Here is a 27,080-nt window from a genome sequence, read left to right as displayed (position 1 = left end):
CCAGGCACTGTAAAGTCTGCAGATTTGTTTTCCACCAAGTGAATGTCTCCTGCCAAAGGGCAGGGAAGTGCTGATCAGACGAGTTGGAAAAGGTTCTCTTAGTTGTCGTACCACAGCTTTTCTCTTGTCACTGACATTTTCCAGATTAAAAACTCTCAGTGCTCTACAAGATTCATTTGTAAGTGTAAAAAAAACACCAAAAAAACATTTCAAAACGTTTGCTGCAGAGAAACCCTATTAAAAATCCAGGACATGGTGTACTGCATGAGCAGAACAGTTAGATATGTACATGCCTGGCTATTTCATGGATGGAAAAAGAAAAATTGACCCAATTACAGACCTGTCATACTCCACTTCTCTCTTCAGAGTATTGGATGTCACTGAAACTAAAGCAAACAGCCAAGCTCATTTCCCATGACAAACATCCAGGGACATCTTAAAGTCAAAACAGAAGCAACCAAAAGGAGAAGGCAGAGGAAACTCTAACAAAGCTTCAGAAACCTTGTCAGATGCAATTATTCAGTGAGTGCACTCAAATCAATGAAAAAGAAGGGCTCTCTTTGCCAGAGAAAGCATTGAAAAGTTTCAAGGTGATGGTATTTGCAGCATTAGCTTCATAAAAAGCTTCCCTTGGTTTTAATGCTAAGAACAGGTGAATAAAACCAACCCTGAGAAAGCCAAATGGGATACAGAACAACAAACAACAACAGAATTTCTGGTAGCAGCAAAAAAAGATTAAAATGAACACAATTTAATATAATATCCCTCATAATAATAAACTCCCACCTCACTGTAATTAAAAACTTCAAAATCAAAAATAAGTTCTGTTGAAGTAACAACATTTCTTACCCCTTTCATGCAACTCAAGCTGCAAACCAGTTTGGAGGAAAAAAATTGATAAAATCCCTAAATATAACAGGATTAGAAAAGCTCCAAGTGACACCCATGGCCAGGGCATGATTTGCCCCAGATGGAAAGAATTTCCTAATCAACCTCAGGCTAAAAGTTTCAAGCATCACTGGCACTTACCAGGAATGACCTCCCTCAGGAGCAGTAGAGAGCAATTGCCATCCTCAGGGACCTATTTGTTCCATCAGGATCTCTCTCCTACTTGTGCTTTGAGTGATTGGATGGTGCTGTAAATGCAGCCAGGGCACTGGAGACTCTGTGGGTAATTTTAATAAAAGTGTATTTGACATGGATAGAATAATCTGGTTACTTGGATTTTCTGTGGCATTTCTGGGAAGCCAGAGTTTAATGCAATTCCATAAAACATTTGTTGAAATGTTGGGGTGCTCCAGTAGATTAGATACACAAATTTTTGGCTTTCAAAGGATTGCATTCTTACACCCTGTTACCTTTGAGTGCTTTCAGCTTTGATTAAATCTCAAAAAAGTCCCCTTAGTTTCCAGCCTATTTTGCCTATACAGACTCCAAACCAGATGCATATATGAAAGTATATAAAGTCAAAACCAGAACAGGAGTTAGATGAAACCCTACAGGGTGATGTTGTGGATGTCCTAACCCTGGAAGCCAGATTGGATGGGGCTGGAAGCAGCCTGGTCTACTGTAAATTGTCCCTGCCCACGGCAGGGGGGTTGGAACTGGGTGATTTTTAGGGCCCCTCCTAAACTAAAGCCTTTGCTGTCCTTTTTCCTGGTGGCAGTAAGGGGCTCAGACTGAAATACCAATCAATTTCCCCTCACAAAAGCATTTTCTCCCTTGTAAAAGAACATTTTACAGAAATCCACAGGCAGTTGGGAATGTTGTCCTGGCAATATCCAAAGCCATGGCTGCCTTGGGACAGCAGCATGCTCCAAGCATTCCGAGGCTGAGGGTGGGTTTTCTTTATCAGAACTCGCTGCTCCCTCTCAAAGCTAGCAGGCTGCCCTGGCAGGAGCTCAGAATAACATGTCACGATGATTTCAGCCCCTCCTGCCAAGCAGGGAGGTGTTGCCATCACAGCAAGGCATTCCCTGCCACACAGGGTTACGCGGCTCTGCAAAGCCCAGCCCGTTCTGATGATGGTGATAAATTCTACAGGTGTAAAAAACATATATATAAAACATTATTCATTTTCCTTTTTGACGTGCTTAACATCAGTTGTTTTGAGAGAACAAACCATTCCAGCTCTCCCTTAGCTTTCTACGAACTACAAGGAATTCTTGTAAAACGATGCTGTCACATAGTTTCTCTGCCAAGGTTTAACAAATTGTTTTAATAAAGGCTTGCATTATTGAAAAAGAGCTGTATTTTAAAGGAAATTACAATGCTTATTTGTAAGGATTCTAGATTATTGCACCAAAATGTGCTTTTTGAATGATTCATCAATATCCATTCCTCATCCCCTATGTTCTTCTATATTAATGTTTGTTCTCTATATTAATGTTTATCTCTTATTCCCCAATTTGCTGTTCTAGCTAATTGCACAAGATATGCAAGGAGAAACATTACTAAATCACACTCTGGCTTTTAAAAGGCTCAGGGGAAATAAACCAACAAATGGGAAGACAGGGACCTGTTTATTTTCCCTGCTCCTTGTCTGACGGGCTGCACAGAGTCACAGGGATTAAGGGGAACGCATGGAATCACAGGGAACAGTGGCTTGGGTTTCTATGCCTGGGGGCAGGCAGTTGCTGATCTGTTTTCCAGACCTGGAGTCCTGGCAGGGAATTTGCAGGGCATTAATTGCCACGTGGAATGAATGCCCACGGGTGTGTGCCTTGCCACACATACGTGTCTCAGAATCACTCAGCCTGGAAAAGACTTCCAAAATCAGAGTCCCACCATGAATCCAGCACTGCCAAATCCACCACTAAACCACCTCCCCAAGTGACACATCCTTGCTTGAATGTTTCCAGGGATGATGATTCCACCACTTCCCTCGAGAGCCCGTTCCAATGTCTGCTCCCCTTTGTTCTCCCATCTGATGACACCACCTGTGAGTTATCCAAGACACCACACATCATCCTTGGGCTCACTCTAGAAAGACTGAAATGTTTTTAACCCCTTTGCTGTTGATTTGTCCCGACTGACACAAACTTTCTGATGTGGGGCTTTCATCTTTATTTTCTTCCAGCTGACACTGTTTGGTGACTCACTAAAAATGCTCCCTCTGAGAGGATGCAAATTAAAGTTAACTGAATGTAGTTTAGCATTGCTGTTTCCCAGAGGTTAGGAGGGGCCATTTCCACTCATTCTCCATCTCTTGCCAGGTGTGCTTGTAAAAGAGGAAAGAAAGCAACATCTTGCTGGACCCTCAATTTGCCCCACGCTGGAAGCAGAGGAGTGGAAAGTTGTGGAAGATCAGGATGAAGCCAAGCTCCAAGCAGGCACAGTGTGATCCCTATGGATGCCAATGGAATGCTGACATTTGAGTGCCTCAGGGCACCATGCAGGGTCTTCCCTTTGAGGGTTCTCATCAGAAAATGGGCTTGGTGGAAGCCACTTCTGAAAATTGAGAAAAAACTGTTTAACATTTCTGAAAATACTTCCTAACAGATGGAGTGTCTTCTTCTTCCCCACCAGTAAATGACAACTTAGAAGAACAGATATGGGACGTTCATGTGGGGAATTACTTTTTTTTTGTACATTCTCACAAATTAAATAAATGTGGCCCTAAAATTGAAGAGCAAGTCTCTTGAGGATTGACTTTGTGAAGCCCAGAGATAAAGGTCCTTTTAAACTCAAAGTGCAACTTAGGAAGACTTTACTCACTGCTGATCCTTTCAATACAGGAAGATGAAACCTCAAAGCCACTGGAAAAAGGCTGTAAAAATTACCAAGAATCCAACCATATTTTATTGCTGGAAAAAGCTCCTGTAAGATGGCTGAATAGAAAGTGAGGTTCATGCAAAACGTAGAAAAGGCCAGTTGAGTGTAAATATCTAAATTTAAAAAAACGACACATTGTGGTGTTGACAACTTAAACACAAGCTGTCAGTCATCCTCATTAAGTGTTCTTTATAGAAAACCAAGGTGAACACATCGGGATGAACAAATCACTAATTTCACAGAGCAGAGGAAAGAATGGTGGAATTAATACATAGACAGTCATAGAAAAGGCTAAAATGGTGAACAGTAAAATGCTAGGATGATAAAGCAGAGAGATCAACATTTTCACTTTCTCAATCCTACTTAATAAAATAGTAACTTATTCCCTTCATCATCTTCTCCTAATTGTCCTTCCCAATTTCAAAGGATCCATAATTACAAGTCTCTTCTAGAATCCAGTTAAGAAAATACCATTTACAAATCCTAACACTGAAGGAGAATAATACTATTACTTGAATTTTGTGCTTCAAAATCACAGTCTACAATAAAAACAGAGGACTCTCAAAGAGCTTCCACCACATCTAATTTACCTATGAACACTGGCAGCTCGAGTCCTTTGGCTGGCTCCATCTGCTGCTTTTGAAGCCATCAGTGAGACCCTGCACCCCCTTCCAGCCCCAAGCCCTATCATTCCCAGACTGGAGTCATGTGGCTCCAGCTGGATTTTGCACTGCTAACCGATACTCCCTGACACAGGTTGTGGTCTACAGCACAGACTCACAGTCTGATCCTGACGGGGGATGTTTTCACCAAAACGTGGGACTTTACATTACTTTTCAATGTAATGAGCTTTACTTTTAATTTTGTGGTTTTAACATTACAAAACGTTGATGAAAAATACTGAGAAGTCTTGGATCGGATAAATCCAGATTTCACTCCTTTTATTCATTTATTCCTCTACCACAAATGACAGCATTTTTGTATTTTCCTTTTCATATTTTCCATCTCTAAAGAAGAGAATGCCAAGTAAATCTGCCATTTCTCTGTCCATTTTTATCTAATCAGTAACATCATCAGGAGAAAACATCTCCACCTGAGCTGGCAAAGACAATTCAAGCACTGTACCAGCAGAAAGACAGGTCAGAGACAAATTGCTGACATGAGATGTGTTTGGAGGCTCCTGTGCACTGCAGTGAGCAATGCAGACTGTTTTTCTTTCCACATATTTATGACTTATAATACATCCCAGATCCTGAAACAGGACCGTGTAGTTGTGATGATGAACCAGGGGAATTATGCAGCTCACTCCCTCACAACTGGTAACTTTGGATGATTGCTCCACATGATTCACTTGGAACCCTTTGCTGATCCTCATCATGAAAGAATTATAAAAACTGGGCAGGAATGGATCGTATGTATAAGTGTCAAAAACATCTCTACGCCTTTCAGAAACAGGGAAACAAGGAAACCAGTAAAATATACATTTGTCTGCCATAAAGTGTCAAAATTTAGAGGAACACACTACCCCCCTGGGTAAATTGTAAACTGTGCTAAAGCTATGACATGTACTTTGTGTAAATCCACACTGCATATTATTCCCCTTTAGCAAAACTTTTTGATAAATTCAGAATGCTTAACAGGCATAACACAGCCCTCAATATGTTTGGTGTTACATTTAAAAGCTTTCATTTGCTAAAGTTTTCATGTGTTATTAAAATCACTGCTTGGATGTGGTACAATTTGTATTAAAGGATAATATTCAAACTAAACATACAGCTTTTTAACAGATGTTTAATTACAGCAGCTCCTCAAACTCTGAAATCACTTGTGGAACTCATGTTATTTCAGATGAAACTACTTACATGCCAATGTGGGCTACTTTGGCCCATTATCTTCTCACTTTTGTGGGGCATGATGAAGTTGGGAGCACCTTTAGCCAAAAAGAGCTGGATCTTAATTGCCAGTTTTGAGACAAAATAAACTCTAAACCAAACATGATATACATGACCCCCCCTTGAATTGTTGTCCTTTTTCTAAGTTCTTTACACTTACCACAAATTCAGTGTAACCTCAGAACTCACCTCTTGCCTGCAGCCTAAACTTTTTCACTCTCTGCATTCTCCAAGAAGTTGTCCAAGTCTGATTTATCCCTTTGTAAGTATAAAAGAATGCAGTTATTTATTGTTCAGCTGCTGCTTTATGACAGAAAGACCTTGTTCTCACACTCCTCACTGTCTGTGCACTGGAAAGCTCCAGCTTGGAGCAGAGGTGGAAATCGTGGTTAACAAATGTGAAACAATTGCTGCTAACAAAACCATATGGACTAAAATACAGGTTTTACTGTTTTATTAGAAATATGAAAGCAGATTTGGTGCTTTTTGACATTATCTTATGCTCAACAACCTCATAATACCCTTCTCCATCTTTCTGAGATATGTACTTGCTTCTTAAAGCCTGTTTTCTGATTAAGAAGTTTATATAGCTTAAAAACCTTATGACTTAAACCCCAAAAGTGAAGATCAAGGAGTGGAAATTAGAGAGAAAACACAAAAGGTTTCCAATAACACACACTAAAGATTTTAAATAAATATTTTAATTCTATTATTGGCATTTACAGGTAGAAAGCATACAGTATGTTACAATTTTATCAAAATGTGAAAAATATGGATGTTACATAAGTAACAAATGTAAAAAAAGTATTTTTCTTACCTTCCCTGAAAGTAAGAAAACTATTCAGCATAGGAAAATATTGATATAAAAAACACAGCTTAGGTAAAAAAAAAAAAAAATTGAAGTTTTTACACAGTACAACAGGTTCATCAGATCTGCATGAAGATGTAAGGACTTTGTGAGATTCTATTTCACCTACAACTTTAGGGAACTGGGGGCAACTGGTAAGCTACATTAATGAATCTACAAGTAGTTTTCCCTCATATCTGCTCCAAAATGCTAGAGTGCAGTAATTTTCTATACAATAAATAATTCTTCAAAGTTTCCACCATAGAAAATCATAGAATGCAGAAAATGCCGCTCCAAGGTCACAGAGGCTAGGCAGTGCTTTAATGATAATTATGATAATACTTATTATAGTGCTTTATAATGTCGAAGCACTTCAGAAGAGTTCACTAATTAGGGAACTGAGTGTTCTTCCTACCTTTCCATGGTACAGGTGGGAAAATGGGATCAGGGGAGAAGCACAGGCTGCAGCAGAGATGTGGGAATGGACAGGTTTGTCCCTTGCTGCTGTGAGCCAGGGGCCTGGGCTGACAAATGACCATCAGGAATCAATGAGAAGGGGCAGGAAGGGACCAGGATTAAGTAAGCATCCCCAATAAAAAAAAATTCATAGAGATTCAGAAGCTCTCACACAACTTTGTCCAAAAAAAAAAAAAAAAAAAAAAAAAACCAAACAGGAGCAAACAAACAAAACAAAAAGAAAGAAACCTGAAATGAAAAAATAAACAAACTGAAAAGGAGAAAAAAAAACAAACTCCTAAAGTGCTGACTGGCTTGGGCTGCTTCTAGCACCTCTTGTATGGAATAAGACTTACAGCAAGCACTGTTGCCAGCAATTATTCAAGCTGATTTATTCCATAAAGTCACATGTGAGCAACTGCAGGATATGGTAACTACATTTTCTGAGACACATCACTACTGTAGTTCCTTCATTCACCATCTTACTTCCATGCACTTCTTAAGGAAAATGGAATCCTCAGTACTCTTGCATTGTAGAACATGTTAGTAGCTGGAGACAATATGCACATCCTTCACAATTGAAACAAAAAATTAGTTCATTTTCAGAACAAAGCATTATTAATTTAAGAACCACGAACCAAACAATGGTAAATAGGAAAACCCTTTCCAAAGGCTGCATGCCGAATATCTGGTTTGCAAATACAATGCATGCAGGAGAAATAAATTCATCCAAGCATAATTAAATTAAAAATGTCTCAAGTCTCTCTTTCAGCAGCATAATGGTTATTATTTTTAAAGTCTCCTCCAACCAGACTGGCCTGGGGATCAGATGCTGACCTTGGCTTTTCTACAACCATATAATGGTTTGAGCAGTTCCCGTGGCTTTGCACTGTGGCAGTACCAGGGGACAAAGCCTATACATACTGTTCTGCTTCCCCCTCCTTGGAAACAGCCTTGGCCGTACCACCCTTGCTCTCTTCACTCACTGCTGCTGCTGCTGCTGTTTTTTCAGGAAGCGATGCCAAATCTTTGAAAACATCCACGTAATGCCCAAAGCCCGGGCCCCAGTTCAAGAGGCTGTCCCAGTTGAAGCTTGCCGCGGGCTGGCCCAGCTTGGCGGGCAGGGAGCTGTCCCCGGGCGCGGTGCCCGCCGCCTGTGCGCCCACGGGCGCGCCCTCGCCGCGCCGCCCCGGGTACCGCCGCGGCTTCAGCCTCGAGCCGTAGTTGTCCTCGTCGTCCGCGTCCGACTCGTTCACCTGCGACAACTTGGGCATCCTGGAGGTGTAGGCCACGGGCTTGTCGCGGTCGTACTCCATCTCGGAGCAGGTGAAGGACTCGTGCGAGTCGCTGTCGGAGGAGGACTCGGGCGCGGGAATGCCGTCGGCCGGGTTCCTGGTGCGGGACAGAGGCCTCCTGCAGTCCTCCTCGGAAGAGGAGCGGCCGTGGTCCGCGCTGCAGATGCTGGGGTTCCTGGGGCGGGGCGTGTTCAGTCTCTCCACCTCTTCGATGGACAGCCCCACCGGGGGAGACGTCTCCAGCGGGATCTGCCCGATGGGCTGCTTCAGGCGGCTTCCCGGGCGGGAGCTGTGGCCCGCCATGGTCTGGGGGCTCTTGCTTCTTCTGCCCAGCCGAGTGGCGTAGTTGAAGATGCCGGGCTGGCAGACGTCACTGTGCATCTCCAGCGGGCTCCCTTCCCTGATGGCGAGGTGCAGCTCCCTGGCTGGGCTGTGCCTGTAGAACGTCGAGGATTTGGAGAAGGGTGCGGGGCTGTGCCGAGACAGGGGGTTGGGAGTGGGGCACGCCGAGTGGCTCAGGGACGTTGTCCTCAAGCCCTGCCCGTAGGCAGGCTGGTAGGTCAGGCTGCTGGCTCCCAGGGGCATGGGGGACTGCCGGGCGAAGCCCAGCGGGCTGTGCCTCTGGATGGAGAACTTGGGCGTGTGGCTGCGGAACTGCTTGTAGTGCTGGATGATGTCGGCATCGGAGGGGGCGATGCTGCTGGCGTTGTCGATGTCGTAGTGCTCGATCTCGGGCTCGGGGGAGGCCAGCGGGGCGCTGGGGATGGTCTCCGTGGCGTGCGGGATGTCCGTCTCGTCGTAGATGAGATAAGGGTTTTCCCTTTCGATGATGTCGGGTTTTGGGTTCCCCTCAGGCTGCTTCCTGACGGTCATGTCATCACCGTAGGGCGGGATGTTGTCAGGGTCATCGAACGCCACGTTCTCACTCCCTTTCTTCTTCTTCTTCTGCTTCGTTTTCTTCTCCTCTTTGGGCCCCTTTGACTTCTTGCTCCGGCACTGGTTGCAGAGGATGAGGCTGAGCACCAGCAGCGCCAGGACGGTGGCGCAGCTGCCCACGATGGCCGGCACGGCCCAGAGCGGCAGGGACAGTTCCGCAGGGTGTGGGGACGGCAGGCACACGTGGCCACCGTTGACGCCCGCCCTGCACTCGTGGCCGGGGGCGCACAGCACGCCCAGGCAGGCCACCACGGTCTCGCACGTCCGTCCCGCGTAGGCCTCGGGGCAGCTGCAGGTGAAGCCGGCGTGGGGCCCCGGCTCGCAGCTGCCCCCGTTGAGGCAGGGGCTGGAGGCACAGGCGCCTGGCGGCACGCACTGGTAGGCAAACCAGCGGTTGATGCACATCAGCTCGCCCCAGCAGGGATTGCTGGCGCACACGTCGGGGCCGCGGCAGCCCGTCTTCACCGAGGGGTCTGTTCTGGAGACCGTGGCCAGGCTGTGCTTGCCGGAGAAAGGAAGGGTCTCCCCGCCGTACTTGATGTAGGAAATGCAGCCACTGAAGCCTGAGAGAGGGGAAAAAAGGGACAGAGGTGTTGGGAGCTGAAGGCTGAGCGTGCACTGTCAACAGCGCAGTACACACTCACTGTACATACTCAGTACATACTCCACTGTTCACTAAATAAGCCAAGAATTCACATTATCATAGAGAAACATCTATTCTAACAGCACTTTGTCTTTAAATTGAGTATGAATAACTACGATGCACTACCAACAGCGTGGTACATACTCACTGTGCATACTCAGTACATACACCACTGTTTACTAAATAAGCCAAGAATTCACATGCTTACCACAGGGAAACATCCATTCTAACAGCACTTAATGTCTTTAAATTGAGTTTGAATAAATACAATGTCTGATGACTGAAATATAGTATATTCAGTATATTCAATGTATTTCAGTGTATTCAATATACTGAAATGCTTTTGTCTCCCGATTTTCCCATATCTCTAAAACTTCTTATCATTTCCCACAGAGAATCCCAAGGGCAGCTGGCTTGGCTGTGCTAGCACCAGGCATTATTTGAGTTTGCCCAACGTGCTTCAGCTAAGCCTCCTGTCCCTTAAATTCATGGCAGTGCTTTTGTTTCTCTGAATCTTGAGGGGCCTTTCCCCAAACTTCCCATACTTTGGTTGCAGTGCTACCCTACAACAAATTTTAGTGCTGTGAGAGCCCAGGAGATGGAATTATCCCCAGGCTGTGTGCAGTGGCTGAGTGAGGTCACAGGAAAATCCAGCCTTTTGCCAGCCCAATAATCCTCTGTGTTCCCCTGACTAAATCCTTTCTGGAAGGGTTTTGAGGTAGTGCAACCTTACGGGGATCTCTGCTTGGAGCTGTGGTAAAATGGTACACAGAGATGGATACCACCACTCTGTCATGAGACAGCAAATAGACTTGAGTGGTATGAGATGCTGTTAAAGGTTTAGAATCCTCAGGGTTGAAGATTTAGGTTCAGTTGGGAGCCCAAGCAAAAGTGATGATCACCTTGCTGCATGCATGGTGGTTCCTTGTAGTACTGATGTGATAAACAATTTGTCACATTTACCTGGATTTGGAAATGTTACTGGACACAGCAGCTTCACAGCCTGTCACCTCGCGTGTTGTCTGCCTTTAACAGCACTGCAGATATTTTTGACTCTGAGTTCATGCAGAGTTTTATACCAGAGCCTTGTAAATCCTTGGTATGTCGTACCCAATGTAATCCAATATTAAAATAAAATAAAATCATATGAATAAGGGATTTTGGACTGTGTGTCTGCTTAATGGAAGCCAGACATTCCTAATTTGTCTGCCACAGCATTGGGCAGTGGTGAGAGGTTAGTGTCCTCAATTTTCCTTGTTCCAGCTTTCCTAAAGCCTCTGCTTTTTCCAAGCACACGCTGTTCATAAAACATGCATGTAAAAAGGGTAAAGGTCAGCACAGCATCCACAAGCTTTTACACCCCATTTCATACATATTCACAATACACAAGTGTAAAGTGTGAATCTACTCCACTCAAAAATACTTTATCTGGTCACAATTCATGAAGCAAGAAGATTCTTCAATATAGAAATATGTGAAAAATACATCTGTATTGTCTGGAGAATCTCATGTTTTGCAGCTAAAAATCACTTCCATCTTTACCTAGCACTTGGGAAATGATATCAAATATGTGTTATCTACTTCTTTTGCCAGGGTTTGAGACAGTTACTTTAACTCTTAAGGGAGACTGATTTGCTCCTTAACAGCTAGACATCAGTCAGAGGGTGTTCCCTTATTGTCCTTGCTCAGAAATAACTCCTATTTTTCATTTGACAGCAGGATAAAGCAGCAGGACGTTGGAGTTGCAGAAAATATTATAATAATATAAATAACAGGGTAAATTCTGCGTTACTTATAAAATCCCTACAAAGTTTTTGTTTAGCATTTTTGCCCAAATGAAAAGATTTGCCTTGATTTTCCAGGTTATGATTCAGGTGAAGAATACATCTTTTCTTCTCCATAGGGGTAACAAAAATACAGCAATTGAGGTACAGACAAGCAACTCCCCTGTCTCAAAAAAGCCCCGCAGATGGAGTGTCTGCTTGTGGAAACAAGAAGCCTGCAGTGTGTACTAAAGGAACAAAATCTGTAATCGTTACTCATTCAATTTGCATTTTTTCTGGCAAAGGATGGACGTATGCTAATTACTAATAAAGAATTACAGTACTTGGGGAGAAAAAAAAATTACCTGCAGCTGTGCTCTTGAAAAGCTGGCTGGACGGAATTCCTCCCAGAGAAATGGTGAGGACGTTGAGGCCACCAAAGTCCTGGGTGGCATGGAGGATGTCCCGGCTGTGGGTCCTGTCCACTGACAGGATGGTGGCAGAGCCGTTCTTCTCCAGGAGCACCGAGTGCCACTGGCCATCTGCAGCATACACCTCAGGGATGTTCCTCTCCACCTTGCCAGCAACACCAGCATCAGATATGTAGTGCACCTTCCCACCTTTGATCTGCTCAGAAGAACACGACACATAATTTTAAAATGGTGTCGCATAACACGCACACATAACCCCTCTGATGTATACTCACAGCTACAGTAACACATGGCTTTGGTGTAATAGAAAGCTAGGGGGGGTATATTTTTCCCCAAATAACTGCTTTGTACTAAAAAAGCATTAATTACTTACCATGAAAAATTTGGCCAGAATTAAATACACCACATTGTAGAAACTTCAGCAAAAAATGGGCATCTTAGAGCTGCCACCCATTCAACCCCTGGCTAATCCTACTAAGCAGACAGCTATAGGTCATGCACATGACACACATTTCAACCAGAGAAAGAATATTTCTTTCTCCTTCTTCAAGGCAAGTGTGGAAAATGCTTAGCAGAATGAACAGATGTTGTCCTCGCCCAAGAAAATTGCATCCAGTTTTTATTACGACACAGTAGGAATGCATAAGGCATGGCAGGGCTTGAGCAAGAGCCCCATTTCATATCTGCTTTTTCTGCTAATTGGTATTTTGCAGGAAACTTTTGTGGTATTTCAGAAAGCTTTCTGAAGAGCTGCAAAGCGCGTGATTTTGTGAGAATTTTCAAGTAGTGCTTTCTTGAGCAAACCGCTTTAAAACTTGTGAACAGCCAGGGAAAAAAGGAATAATATTATGGCTTTTTCTCTTAATAATGATGCCTCACAATTCTACCGAATCATGAGATGCGGGATTTCAAACCTCTTACCATGATCCCAAAATGAGATCAGTGCAAATTCTGCACTTAAGATGCAGGAGCTTAAAAAGAATCCCCAACATCCAGCCCTGCCAGTTTCTCAGATATTGCATGAATTTGGGTATGCTGGCTGACCTCCTAGGGGCGTACAGAACTGCGCAGACTCACAGAGGATGGCTCTGGGACTCGCTGCAAGTTTCCTTTGGTGCTCTGTACTTTTGGTCACATATTCCTGCATGCTTGGTCACACATATTGAATGGAACAGCTCCTCTCTGTCCCAGCTCGGCCAGCCCGAGATCCGTACCCCACGCGTGCGGGACGTGCGCAGGCAGAGTCCAGGAAAGGTCACAGCCCCAGGTTTGCTGGAAGCTCTCAAAGCCTTGCTTCCTTTGTTCCAGGAAAAATAAGGTTCACCTGGGAAGAACTGTGAGGTGACAGACTGGCTACAAGAATGCTGCTCTCCTTTCCAGAAACTGTTAAATGTTCTGGATTTGCTTCTCCGGTGATGCAAGCTGAGGACTTTGTTCAGACACTCCAGCTTTAATAAGGCTCTAAGACCACGCTCATGTCTTGGCAGCTGCCTGAATGAATGCATCTAGCACGTTTTCCATTTGGATGGAGGACACAAGAATGGTTAATATGAGCATCCACTTCATTTTCAAAGGCAGTAATTTAGACTACTTGAAAATGTATTGTTTGATAAGGCTCACCTCACAGACAGGATGCTTTTGTTACTGATAAAACACAAGCGGCATGTGTCTAAACTATCACACAGCCCAAGGAAAATCCCACTGTTACAAATGCAGATTGTCAAAACATATTAAACACCATTTCTCACAATAACTTATAAAAAGTTTGACTGAGCTGAATGTATACATATATTTATGTCTGCAACCTGTATTGGCTTGTTATGTCTTATTCTGTCTTTTATGCCCTATAAAAACACTGCCTTGTATTTTAGTTTTTATGCAAAGAGAAAGGGATACACCATGCCAGACAACACTCTCCAAACTTAAGGGGAGACTGAGCACAGAAGTAAAATTTTTAATTTTACCTTAGAAAAGGCCTGTAGAATTATTTACCTGTCAGCAACTGATATTTTCCATTATAATTCATGATTCTTTAACCCTATTTCTATATCTTTAAAATTGCATGTGACTAATGCTAAAAGACTCATAAATAACATACTAGGGGCATTTGGAAAAGAAAATTTCCAGAGACAAGACTGGTCCATGACTGCTTCAACTAAGAAAAGATATGGAATGGTGCCTTGAAGCACAACATGTTTCTAAATTTGAAACAAAGGCTGAAGTTGACAGCATTGAGTAACATAAATTTCTGGGTTTTATTTAAATGGCTGAGCGAATGACAAGTAGAATGTAATGAAAAGAATGAACCACTAAAGCAAGCATATTCCTAACTACAGGGCTGATTCTACTTTACTAGCATTCCAAGTCTCATTTTCTGAAAAAATTGGGTTTTGTCTTAAAACTAGCTCTTGAATGGGAGTTCATTTAAAAGGGTTATGACCTGTCTAGTTCCTATAACACGACATATGCATAGAACCACGGAATGGTTTGCATTGGAAGTGACCTTAAAGATCATCCAGTACCAATCCCTCTGCCATGGGCAAGACACTTTTCTCTATCCCAGGTTGCTCAGAGACCCATCCAACCTGGCCTTGAGCACTTCTAGGGATGGGGCAGCCACAATTTCTTTGGGCAACCCATGCCAGTGCCCAACCATCCCTCACACAGGAGTATTTTAGCTGAAATAGGTAGAATGTAATCCACATTCTCTACCCATACAATTCAGAGATTGTAGAGCTCTGTTTATGCTAATTTAATCTGACTGCAGATGAGATTTCTAGATAAAGCAGGACAAGACAGGCAATTTCACCTTTAACCCGCTCTATTTATCCCATTACCTCTAAGTGAATTACTTGCAACGTGCACTTGTAGGAAAATAAGCTGTGACAAAGAGCACTAGTAATAAGGAATGCCCCAATCTCTTTGTTGTAGTGGATTTTGGAGGAAGCATTTTCCAACTGAATTTGACAATTATTTAATGTAATCTGGAAACTTGCCTCTTTCCTGGATTGAGGATCCCTTTAAATGATAAAGTCCCCTCCTGGGTTCTTAGCTGGGAGTTTACATCCATCATTTAGTGAACCAACTGCTCACAATCTCAGTGGGTCTGATTTATTACCACTTCTCTAGTTTTACCCCAATCCCAGCCACACCAAAACCAATTAACTACAAGAGGAAAAATGTGAAGGCATGGAAGTAGCCACAGGACTCTCAGCTTTTCCCTAGCATGGTTTAATATTAAAAACACATGGCAGGTTTTCTCTGAATGCTAATACTTTGGATAGCAGGCATATTAAAAGACACAAAAATCAAGTTATAAAATTGTCTGTTCTGAAGACTGACAAGAATTGTCAAGACAGGTCGCTAAAGCCCAACTGCTGCACCAGGAGTGGATGGAGATGACATGGAGACTTTTGCTGGGTTGGCTACATTGGCATCTCAGGCTACCACTGAGGGGAATACTCATGGTGACACCTACTCTGGGAATGAGGAGCAGTGCAGAGGCCATACTGCACTAGCTACAGTTAAATTACTTCAGTTTTACTAACTAGCATCACCTGAGAACTGCCTGGCAACCGGCACGGCTCTCCTTGCTCAAACTTCAGCATCTGGTCCTAGGCAAACCTCTGCTCTCTTCCCCTGCACAGCTGGGGCTGGGACTTGACACCCTCTGCTTGCTCGTACAACTTCACCAATATTAACAATAACAAGAGTGTTTGCATAAACACAGCGCCAGTGCTTCAGCCAGGAAAGGCAACTCTCTCTCTTCTTTTTTAATAAAGCTTGGAGAACTCACCTAGCAAATTCTGCTAGGGGGGAGAAAAAGGTTTTTTCTCTCCAGAAGTCAAAAATAATGAGATCTTATCTGCTAATATGAGCTAGGCAGAAACTTCCTATGAAATGATGTGGTAAAAGTATATGCCAGGGAAGTAGTGTAGACTTGCTTCTTAAATGCAGCCGGTGTGTCAGGAAAGCTTCTGAGCAGGCAGGTGGAGGATATCCATGGGGCTGAAGCTTAGAAAGTGTGAATTTCTGTATGAATTTCTCTAAAAGTCAGGGAAAAAAAAGTTGGAAAGCCTTGCAGCAGTCAAGGAAACTTGGAGCTTACACCAACCCAATAAAGGGGCTTGCCAACATCACTGCTGTACTCATTTAGAGTTATGAGTAAATGGACTGAGTCACCGCCAGGAACCAAACCATCGCTTTCTCCTGAGAAAGGTAACTTCGGCAGCAATAAGCTCTTTGAGGGAAAAAAAAAACCAGCAAAAAAGCCCCAAAACAGTGTGGCATTTGAAGCACTAATTCAGCTATGTATGCCAAAATAATTTGATATTGACATTGGTCTGTGAGTAACCTCATGAATTTGAGTTATCCCTCACTTCCTAGTTTGATAAGCTTGAGCCATGTTGGTAGGAATTAATGAAAACTTTTTGGCAATCCTTTGCTAGCTTAAGGAGGGTCTGGGTTCAAGGCTCAAAAAATCAGAAGATAAAAGGCCAATAACAAAATGATTTGTTCTGTAAAGTGTAATGATGATAATAACCATGGCAATGAGCACCGTTCTCGTCGCCTTAAAACAGTCACTACTTGGAGTCTAGACAGAACTGATTAGATATAAAACCATCAAGATCTTCTGATACCTTGGCAAATAGGAAGGGAATTGTTGAGAAGATGAATGACACTGGAGCAGTGCCTAGTCTCAGCTAAAGACCTAATATTTCATAAAGGAAACAGAAAGAGTAATGGAAAATCTTGATTTTGATCGCTGCACACAAGGCAGCCCAACCAAACCGGGCCTTAGGTGCAATCTCACCTTCAGGGTGGTGAAGTTGCTGCTCTCCTGGACGTGGAGCAGGACGCCGCTCTCGCTCCTCGTCATGAACTTCACCTCCAGGCGCTCCACGCCCGGCCGGCTGCCAGCCCCCAGCCTCAGCAGGTAGTCCCGCTTCTTGTTGGGGCTCATGTGGTAGTCGAGCCGGCCCTTGCCTTCCAGGGACAGGGCTGTGTCAGCTGTGATATCTGGGACAAGCACAGGGAAGCGTTGAGCACACAGCCCCAGCCATCAGAGCAGAGATCAAGGTCAGAGCGGGTCAAGGGCAGGGGGCAGCAGGAGTGAATGGCAACTGCAGCCCCTCTATTCTTTGGCTTCCACCAGAATGTGTGCTTGAGAGTGGGAGTGTGCGAGTAATTTACTGCTGCTATCAGTCAAGAGTAAATTAAAACTCGCTAGGGAACAAGTGAGGGAGTAGGGAAAAAAAATTTGGCTCTCAGAACTGTAATTCCTTCCCAGGGATGTTACTGTTTCCATTACTGCATAGGGGTTTCATGATATATTGAACTCTAAGCTCTTCAGGGCAGAGATAATGACTTTCTATTTGTTATGGCACTAAAAAAAAAGTGAATAAAAAAGGCAGAGCATTGACTACCAAATGCTGTTAAAATTATGGCTAAATTCTTTTGTAAACTGGTGCAATAAAGGCATATAAATCAGCTAAACAATAATGGGACATGTAAAAAAACAAAGCCCAGTCATTATACTACAACTACACAGAAATAAATCACTTTGCTCTCCTGAACAATCCCATACTGATTTACAGGGCTAGTCCTATGAGAGTTAATCACCCCCGAGCGTAAACGCCTTGTTTTCATTTACATTTACAATATTTTCTTGCATATAATCCACAGTCAATTTGATGAAAAGGACTTTAGTTTGGAGAAGCCGTAAGCACATGAACTCAGTCTTTACGTGAAGGGGTTTTTGCTTACCCTCTTGCCTCCCCATAGCAGGCAAATCCCTCCTATGGGATCCCTTTATTTTAGTTACAGATTATATGTTATTGGGAAGCAGGACTTTAAATGAGTGCAAGTTACCTGAAATGTGATATACAGACCAGAAAACATTATGTATTCAGGTTGTTGTCATTTTTAGCCCATGAAAGGGCAACAGTCCATTGTGGACTTTTAAACTACTTAAGAGGCAACATGCTGCTTGTTTTCATTGTTTTATAAAATTCATTATCACATGGCCCTGAAACCCCTTAACAGCCTTTGGTTGAGCCACAGTCAGGTGTATGATAAAGACATCCTTACATTTTTCACAGTGCCTTCCTGTCAGTCCATCCTTGCAGAGACACTGCTGCCACGACCACTGATCGACACAAGTGCCACCATGCTGGCAGGGGCTGGTCGTGCAAGCTCCTTCCAGCCTGGGACACCTGAAAGAAACCAGAAAAGCAGATGCTGAAAAAGGTGCACACAAATAAGCAGAGCAAATGTGCTGGGAATTATCATCTGCTTAAATGGTACTCCCTTTCTTCCCCTCAGAGATGCTAAAGTGGCTCTTCCCCCCATCCCTGGAAGTGTCCAAGGCCAGGTTGGATGGCTCAGAGCAACCTGGTCTAGCAGAAGCCCCATGGCAGGGTCATTGGAACTGGATAATCTTTAGGTCCCTTCCAATCCAAACCATTCTGTAATTCTAAGGACCTCTGTAGACAGCTCAAGTTTCTAAGCAGATCCCAATTTTCAGCATCAATTTATAGCAGTCTTACAAAAGAGGAAGGAATTCAGAGACAGCCAAACTACTACTATCTGTGATGCAAGAGAGAAGAAACCTTTTCAGGCTTTTTTTCATGCTGCAGACTGCCAGGGTCTTTGTATTACAATGATCAGTACAAACACGGGGGTTGAGAGAGGAAGTGTGAACGAAGAAATCTGGATGGAAGACTGACATTATTGCTGCAACTGCGACTTCAAATACTGAGATGGAAAAAACAATAGAATGGGATAGTTCATCATTTCTGAAAGAGCACTCAGAGGATATGAGGGAAATTCTGTGATACTTGAGAGGCAAAGTGAGAGAGCAGACGTGGTGGATTAAGAGGAAATAAAAGGGAGTAGAGGGCTAGCAAACAGTATGAATACAGTCAAAACCAGGTGGAATTTATAAAGAAATCCAAGAACAAGGGCGACTCAATTTCAGCCCACAAAGCTACTTGAATTATCACTAACAATAGACATGTAATGATGCTGCTGTTGTTTTTAAGACTCTGTAATCTTTAGTGAACCTTAAATCCAAATTCACTTCCTTCCTACTTTTTACAGTGGGTTCTACAGTCTTTTTCTCCTAACAAGAAATATCTGTTGGTGTCTGAATGGAGTAGCATTCATGCTAGTTTCCTTTATTGCAAACGGGGTCCATTTGATCCCATATATAGCAGACATACCGATCTAGGATTCCTTGGGCTGCCAAAGCCTGGCTGGGCTCCAGGGGACGTCCATTGACTGCAAACTCCATTATGCAGCCCACAAAATCATGGCTTTCCACCTGTCCTCTCCTCTGAAGGATGGGCTCTATGGACCTGATGCCACCAACAGTAACTCGATTTGGTTGTACATCGAGAGTCCTGTGAAAGAGAAAAATGACTAATCAGTACCAGGCATCAGGATGGTGATGACAGCACAGGAACTGCAACCATCACTTACAGCCCGTGGCTAAAATTCCTCTTCCCAAATTGGTATTTCACATTTAGAAGGGGACACAGAGATTAACATCACTTGAACTAACAGTTATAGTGGGCACGACTCTAAATTCACACTCAGTTTGCATGTCAAAATTCCTATTCACTGGACTGAGCAGTGTGCTTCAGATCACAACAAATAAGGTTTTTTACCCAACTATAATTGAGATTGTAGATGATACTTAAACAGCAGGAAGATGGACTCATTGTTTTACAAAGATGTAACACATCTGCTAGCAGGGAAACCCTGTGTGGCAGGAAACATTGTGATTATTTTAAGAAATTAGCCAAAGTGATTGGATTAAAGTTACTGTTATCTCCAAAAATTTGAGCCCAAGACTACTGAGCTAGTTACAGTAAACACCAGAAATAAAGTTTGATTTCTTTACTGGACACTGTTTATGAACTCAAAACTGTAACAGAAAACACCTGAAAACAATGTCAAAGTAATTACTGTTAATATTTTTGTAATGACAGCACTAATCAGGTGATTTTATTTCCTATGTCTTTATGAACAATGAGAGGTGCAGTTTAAATAAATACATGACCCCAAATCATTAGGCAATAGATGTTATCCCCATTTGTACCACAGTGCAAATTATGCATGGCCATGCATTTCCTGACTGCCATCAGAGCCTGGGGACAGAGATGGTGTAGAGAACTGGGGATTTCTGAGCAAACTCCTTGTTATCATCCAGTTCCATGCAGAAATATAGCCTGACCTAGCAAGCAGCAACACACGCAGAAAATTTAATTTGCTTCCGCAAAGATGGAAGAAAATGACCCTTGGGAGCCTTATCATTATTCCAACTTTCTCTGACTTTACAGGGAGATTTCTTCTTAACTTATTTAAAAAAAAACTCCCACCCAAACCCCAAGCGCACCCCAAAAAATGAAACAATATTTACCAGTCAGTGGAAACAGCAACGTTGCTAACAGTGCAGTAGCCTGGCTCCTGGTCCTCAGAGCAGGAATCCACCGTCAGGGATGCTGCCTGCAAAAGGCACACACACAAACATGCTGAGTGTTACAAGGCTTTAGTCCCCAACTACATGAATTATTTATGTTTAGGTGTATTATATCAAGGACTTGGCCACAAAGGAGCACTTGTACGTCATGATGTCACTTGGGATTGCAGAATGCTCCAGAACCACTGCTCAGCTCCACACCCTGCCAGCACAGCGTGGACACCACCAAGGTGTGGATACAGAGAGGGGAGTCAATTATCTCCTTCATACAAACATGGAGTTAAACACCAATTTTTCACTTTTGGGCAGGGTTTCTTTCATATTTGTTTGCTTTACTCCTGGACACTGAAGCTACTTTGGCTCATACCACACTCCTGACATGGTTCAGATAATGTCAGCACAAAGCTGCCCCTTCCAATCACAAAGGGAGTTCCTTCAGGGGCTTTACTATGATATTAAACATATTGGAATTGATAAAAAGCACGTTACAAAAGCTGGGAGTACATACATTGAGATTACCAGTTTAAAAAAATGACCCTGGGATTAGAAACACTGAGATTACTAGTTAAAAATAATAACCAACCACTCAATAAAACTCAAAAAGTAACCAAATGGACCTGCTTAAGGTAACCCCTTGACTAAGAGGTCATGAGGGATCTCAACTTTGAAAATGGAGGAGCATCTGGACACCAAGCTGATGTTTAGAGAAGTACCAGGCGTTACCACTACTCACAGCAGTCTTGCTCTTTAATTATTGTTATTATTATTAGTATTTTTACCCTCAAGCCATCAAGTCCTAGACAACACTGTTGCCTCAGCCTGGTCTAGTGGAAGGTGTCTGTGCCCACGACAGGGGGGTTGGAACCAGATGATCTTTAAGGTTCTTTCCAACCCAAACCATTCTGTGATTCTGAGACTACCCATCCAACTTATTTACACTAAAGTTACTCATGGTCCTTCTATTTGTAATCTATAAAAGTCTAACCAAAGCTGTCACTAAAATCATGAAACAACTCCTGCTGATTTGAAAAGGAGTTTTTATTTTATTCCTTATTTAGCAAAGAATTGTCCCCACAGTGATTTATTAATAACAGATGCGCTGAAAAAAAAGAAACCCCAACCAACCCTGAAGGTTAGTTATTCCTTAAAACAAATTTTCAGAAAAATAAACATAATCTCCACGCTGTACATCTCCTCATGTTTCAGCTAGATGTGTGGTAGAGTTTTACAGCAAATTTAAATCAAATGCCACCTTTAAAAACGCCTGGGTTTATATTTTGATTTAGATTGCTCTATGGGAGCTGAGCAAGCAGCACTGGCTATCAGTACATCATTACTCTGCAGAGATTTTTTCTACTGCCTGCAAATAAGTTTGGTAACAACAGCCTGTTGAAATCCCCACAGATTGGCCATGCTAGCTCCAAATACATGCTACAAGCTGACACACTGCATTGACCAAATAAATTCAGAGCTCTTAGCCCTAAATCATGCCCTACAGTACGATTAAATTGTTCGATCTGCTATTTTTAATGGAAGCTTATCTTGAATTTCTTTCCATACAAATGAGCAAAGTGCTTCTCCCAAGAAATGTCAGTCTGCAGTTCCAAAGCAGATTATAGCCTTGTGTAAATGAAACAATTCAGAGAAAGAATAATAAGCTGGATGCTCTGTATGCCACCACATGCATACATACTTTTCCTTCAGAACATCAACAACAAAAACTGAAATGAGTTTTTTTGTTCTTAGCTCAATCAGCATAATCTCCCTAACTTACATTGCTATGTGCTCTGCAAGCCAAGCTCCAGCCCCAGCTGAAGGGCTGGATATTTGAGAATATATTTTACTTGGAACAGAGTTCATACAATTTATTTTCTAATGTTAGTCAAATGTTCCTGCTTGTTACTTAAGCATTACTCTACAGTTACCTTGCCACATTATGAGCCTTTCTATCCTGTCACTTTGCAATAGCTCAGAACTGACAACTTAATGATTTTACCAGTTTCCGATAAAATCCCACTGTGCTGTAGGAAATGACAGATTTGGAATCCTAAAGGGGGCCTATTTTATACAGTTTTGGACACCTGGGAGACATTTTTCCTGCAGCAGAAATATCTAAGACAAAGGCGATTCTCTTCATATGCTGTTTGTAAACAGCTGACATTACTGAATAGGTTTAAACATTAAAAACAAACAAAAAAAATCATACAAAGGTATAGGTTGTCTTAAATATTTGCTTTTAGTCTGAAGCATTCATGGCTGAAATTTCTATAAATAGCCCTTTTTATGTTCTCTGTTCTTCTATAGTCTTCTGGCACACTGACAAGTAAAACATTTTCTTTCTCTGTTTTTTCTTTCTTCAGTATACTTCATTTATTTGTTGCAACTTTTACTCTGTGTCTTTATACTTTGCCATTTACATCTCATTAATGGAAGTAACATTCTACTTTAGTTACTAAAATGGGAACCTGGTGCATGTCAAGATTAAAGTGCACCTTCAGGCTTCACCATTAGGAAGCTGTGATGTAAATTATTAAATTTGCAACCCAAATTGAATATCTGGTATTAAAGCACATTAAACCAAAGTCATTGCTCAACATCACAATTATCCTTCATCTTATTTGGATACATAAGTCATAAAAACACACAGATTGGATTTGCAAATCCAGCTGAAGAGTGGATTTCACAGAACCATAGAATCCTTAATGTTGGAAAAGATCTGCAAAAGTCTAACCACTAAGCCAGCACTGTCAAGGCCACCACTCAATCATGTCCCCAGGTGCCACATCTACACATCTTTTTAATACCTCCAGGGATGGTGACTCCACCACTTCCCTGGGCAGCCTTTTCCAGGCACTGACAGCCCTTTTGGGGAACAACTCTTTAGTAATATTCAATCTAAACCTCCCCTGCTGCAACTCAAGGCCATTTCCTCTTCTCCTGCTGCTTGTAGCTTGGGAGAAGAGAGCAAGACCCAGAATAAATGGAGATATCAGGTATTGCGCTACAAATGGAAATGGAGTTAAAGGCTCAAGAGCAAGGACTAGAAGGGAGCCACACTGGGTAGAAGAATTTACTGCTTTTATTCCCTCCATCACTTCCACCTTGACACAGACAAACCAAAATGGGGAACCCCACTGTATATTACTGCTCTATGACTTTAATTCCAAACATGAATTCCACGTATGCTGGCCATGTCTGCCTGAAAAGGGAACTGTTGGGCAATAGTTACTGATTATGGATGGCAAATAGATTTGGTTTCATTTCTAGCTCAAATACTGTGGAGTCAAAAAACTTGGCTTGGATTCAAAGAGCATTTGGTTTATGTTCTGCTTTGGAAATATTATTAAAAATGAGAGAAGAGGAATAGAAAACATTTATTGGAGAAAAAAATGAAGGCAGGAGAGGGGTCAGAGTGCCAGGCATATGGTAATCAGTCGTCCCAGTTTTGGCAGAATTCCTCACCTCAGATGCATTCTGGGGGACAGAGAGAGAAGTAACTTCCCTCCTTCCTCTCAAAAAATTCTCTTGATGCAGAATGTAACCTTTTAACTCTTTACATGTATGCTACAGAGGAAAACCAGGCTCCCAGTCTGATGAGATTGGAAAATTCTCTGAATTAGCTCAAGGAGGTCATGGATGCCTAGAATTTTAAGTCTGTCCACTTCTATTTTCTAGATTTTTGAGAAAAATTATTTTGAGGCTTTTTGCAATTACTGTGGTTAATTAGCATTCCCTGATAATCATCCCTGCAATCTACAGCAGTTAATTAGCCCCGTGTGTAGTCATCTATATCATTAATTATTTCTGGCTCCCATTTTTCACATTGAGAGTTTGGGGGCACTTTGCACGTGTTTTTTTCATTACACTTTATCGTCATCACACTAAACAAACCACCACAGGGCTCTGAGTCAGTTGGAGTGAGGCAGAAATGAAGGAAGTTTTTCCCAAAGTTGGAGTTTCTGCTAGCAAACGCGACGTCACTAATTTCACATTCCTCTGAGTTCTCCTGGAAGCCAGAGCGATTTCACTGAATTCCCCTTAAAATCCTCATTTTTAACACTTCTCACCATTCCAGCCCTGCGTGCGATGGCGGTGTGGAAGTGTCCATCAGACACCTTCTTGGCCGTGGTGAGCCTGTAGGTGCCGCTGCCCAGGTTGTAGGAGAACCTGAGCCGGCCTTCCGCGATCTCCAGCGCCAGGAACTCCGCCCGCTCCCCGGTCTGGTTGTCGTGGTTGTACAGCAGCAAGGCGCTGCCCTTGATGGTGGCAAACTTGATGTAGATGTAGTTGTTGTTGGGATCCAGGCTGGGGAACTCCATGTAGGACAGCTCCTCAAACCCGTAACTGTTGAGCTCGCAGTGATTCCCAAAAACACCTGAAAAAGGAAAAGCGAAGTCTGGAATCGTGGAGATTTTTCCTCACTGTGTGAAGCATGGATGTGCTCTCCACATGGCTGTGGAACCCCTAATGTACAATTAAAATCACACAACCTACAGAGGAATGCTATTACCCACAGCTGGGGGCTGAGGTACATTATATTTAAACTTAAAAATTGAATTAGAAAGGACAGATGCATCTATTGAAAAGCACTTTGTTGAGCTCTGTGGCTTCTTCAGAAAATGCCAAACCAAGCCAACTTGACAGCTCTGTCAGGACATGGCTGTTAATTATCATCAGGCATTTATTAATCCAGCTATGGAAATAAATGTGCAAGTTGAGTTTATTTTTCGCTCTGCGGCTGTTATCTGAACTGTTTCTCACTGGGTGGTTCATTTTTTATACTTATTAAATAAGTATATGTGTGATTAAAATATTATGTCGCCTCATGTCAGTAAAAATTGATATTCATATTTTGGTGCATTCTACATACTTCTTTTCAGAGCCCTGTCACATAATTTCCCTTGATTTTTCTTTTACTGCATCAACAATGGGAAAAAAACTCCTGATTTAATTTATGAATATTTGTTACATTTACAATGGGAAATTAATTAACCCTGAGGAAACGTACAATAAAGGAAATAAAAGGGAATAGGCAAATTATTCCACATGCTAATAGAAATACATATTCAGCATTAGTAACAAATGCATGTTGAGAACTATACTTTTGTGAGAGGGTTTTTCAGCAGCCTTGAAGCACTGTAGATGATTTCTGGACATTTCTGTTTTTCTTTTATTAATTTGTTACATTTACTTTCATACTTTTCCATATCAAAAATGGCAATTCTGGATCAATCTGCATTCAGAATCAATCCTGCTATAATCGTGTCACGATGCCTTAAAATATCCATGTTGTTCTATGTTTTTATTGGGTCCATTCCACAAACCAAATCTGGGATAATTAAATTCTAAAAATTATGAAACTATTTTGGCTCTACTATATGCTTCTCTGATGTAAAATACTGGTGTTATTTACAGTGGTCTTACTGTTCAGCTCCACTAAAAGGGCCTGTTATTCATCAGGAGAGCTTTGTTATCATCATACTTCCTCCTTCAGACTGAACTTTGGATATTCTGGGTGGGGAAGGTACTTCAGCCCTGATCCAGCTGTGTTTAAGTTTCATCTTTAGGAAGCCAATAGTCTTGATTTAAGTATTTCAAGCATCCATTCTTACTTTTGGACAGTTATCTCTATTTCTCTATCTGTTCAGAAATATTCTTTCTAATTTTTAGGCACTGAGTTGTTTGGCTGGGTCTTATGTTTTTCTATGAGAGATAAAGGACCTGCTACTAGGAATGACAAATATGTACTTGTAGGGACCACATCACTTTTTAATTTTCTTCTGAAGAAAAATGAGCTACTTGAACCTCTAAATGCATGCATTTTTTCCAGACCTGGAATAAATTTCAAGCCAGAAATTATTTATGCAGGTAAAAATAAATAGAAATATGAGTAGGGAAAGGGGAGATGAATAGGAGAGAAGGGTACTCACCAAAGGGACAGTGGCAGAAATACCCCTCCAGCCCACTTTGGCAGGACCCACCATTGAAACAGGGGTTGCACTCACAGTAGTTGACAGTGGAGTCACACGTTTTCCCTGTGAGGAGGGAACAAAAGCAATTTCCAGGTCAGACTGTTCAGGGAAATAGGAAAGTCAGGCTGGTGTTGTAGGTGATGAGGTTATGAACCAATGCTGAACACATGGCCAGGAGATAGAGGATGCCAGGGACCAGCTCTGGGATGGAGAGAGGAATCACAGAGAGGATGCTGGGCTGCTCTCAGCCCTGCCACAGGCATAATCTGTGGCCCAGAGAAAATAACTCAACTTTTCAAGCCTCTCATTGTGATCATAGGTACTGGTGGAATGTTGTTTTAATTGAATTATTTTATTAACTGGTGTCTATAAAAGAAAGATGATGCAATTAAAGGCAATGCTGAAATAAAGAACTGTAAAAATGAATCTTTGAATCTTTTTTTCCTCCCTGTTGAGAGCAATATACTCAGGAGTGCAAAGGAGATAGAGACAGCCCTTGCTGGACCCTGCACAGGCAGGTCATGCTGAACAGAGGCTGCTATTGTACATTATATGATTTTTCTTATTTTTCCTCATCAATTACAAC

The 27,080-nt window shown here is 42.4% G+C and overlaps 1 protein-coding gene across 1 annotated transcript in view; it reads right to left on the bottom strand.

The window, feature by feature from the left end:
- Positions 1–6,389: 6,389 nt before the first annotated feature.
- The window catches only part of FAT4 (FAT atypical cadherin 4), a 120,362-nt gene continuing 99,671 nt past the window's right edge, over positions 6,390–27,080 (bottom strand). Inside the window, exons 10-17 of the mRNA XM_063157087.1 lie at positions 26,453–26,557; positions 24,590–24,897; positions 20,463–20,548; positions 19,261–19,440; positions 18,128–18,252; positions 16,851–17,056; positions 11,972–12,233; positions 6,390–9,763 (exon numbers count right to left, since the gene is read on the bottom strand). Of these exons, the coding sequence (XP_063013157.1) occupies positions 7,884–9,763; positions 11,972–12,233; positions 16,851–17,056; positions 18,128–18,252; positions 19,261–19,440; positions 20,463–20,548; positions 24,590–24,897; positions 26,453–26,557 (3,152 nt within the window). The 3' untranslated portion in view covers positions 6,390–7,883. The remainder of the gene's footprint in view (positions 9,764–11,971; positions 12,234–16,850; positions 17,057–18,127; positions 18,253–19,260; positions 19,441–20,462; positions 20,549–24,589; positions 24,898–26,452; positions 26,558–27,080) is intronic.

The sequence above is a fragment of the Melospiza melodia genome, chromosome 5 (assembly GCF_035770615.1).
Source record: "Melospiza melodia melodia isolate bMelMel2 chromosome 5, bMelMel2.pri, whole genome shotgun sequence".
NCBI lineage: Eukaryota > Metazoa > Chordata > Aves > Passeriformes > Passerellidae > Melospiza > Melospiza melodia.
The sequence above is the reverse complement of the archived record's forward strand: the minus strand, read 5'-3'. Positions and strand labels throughout refer to the sequence as shown.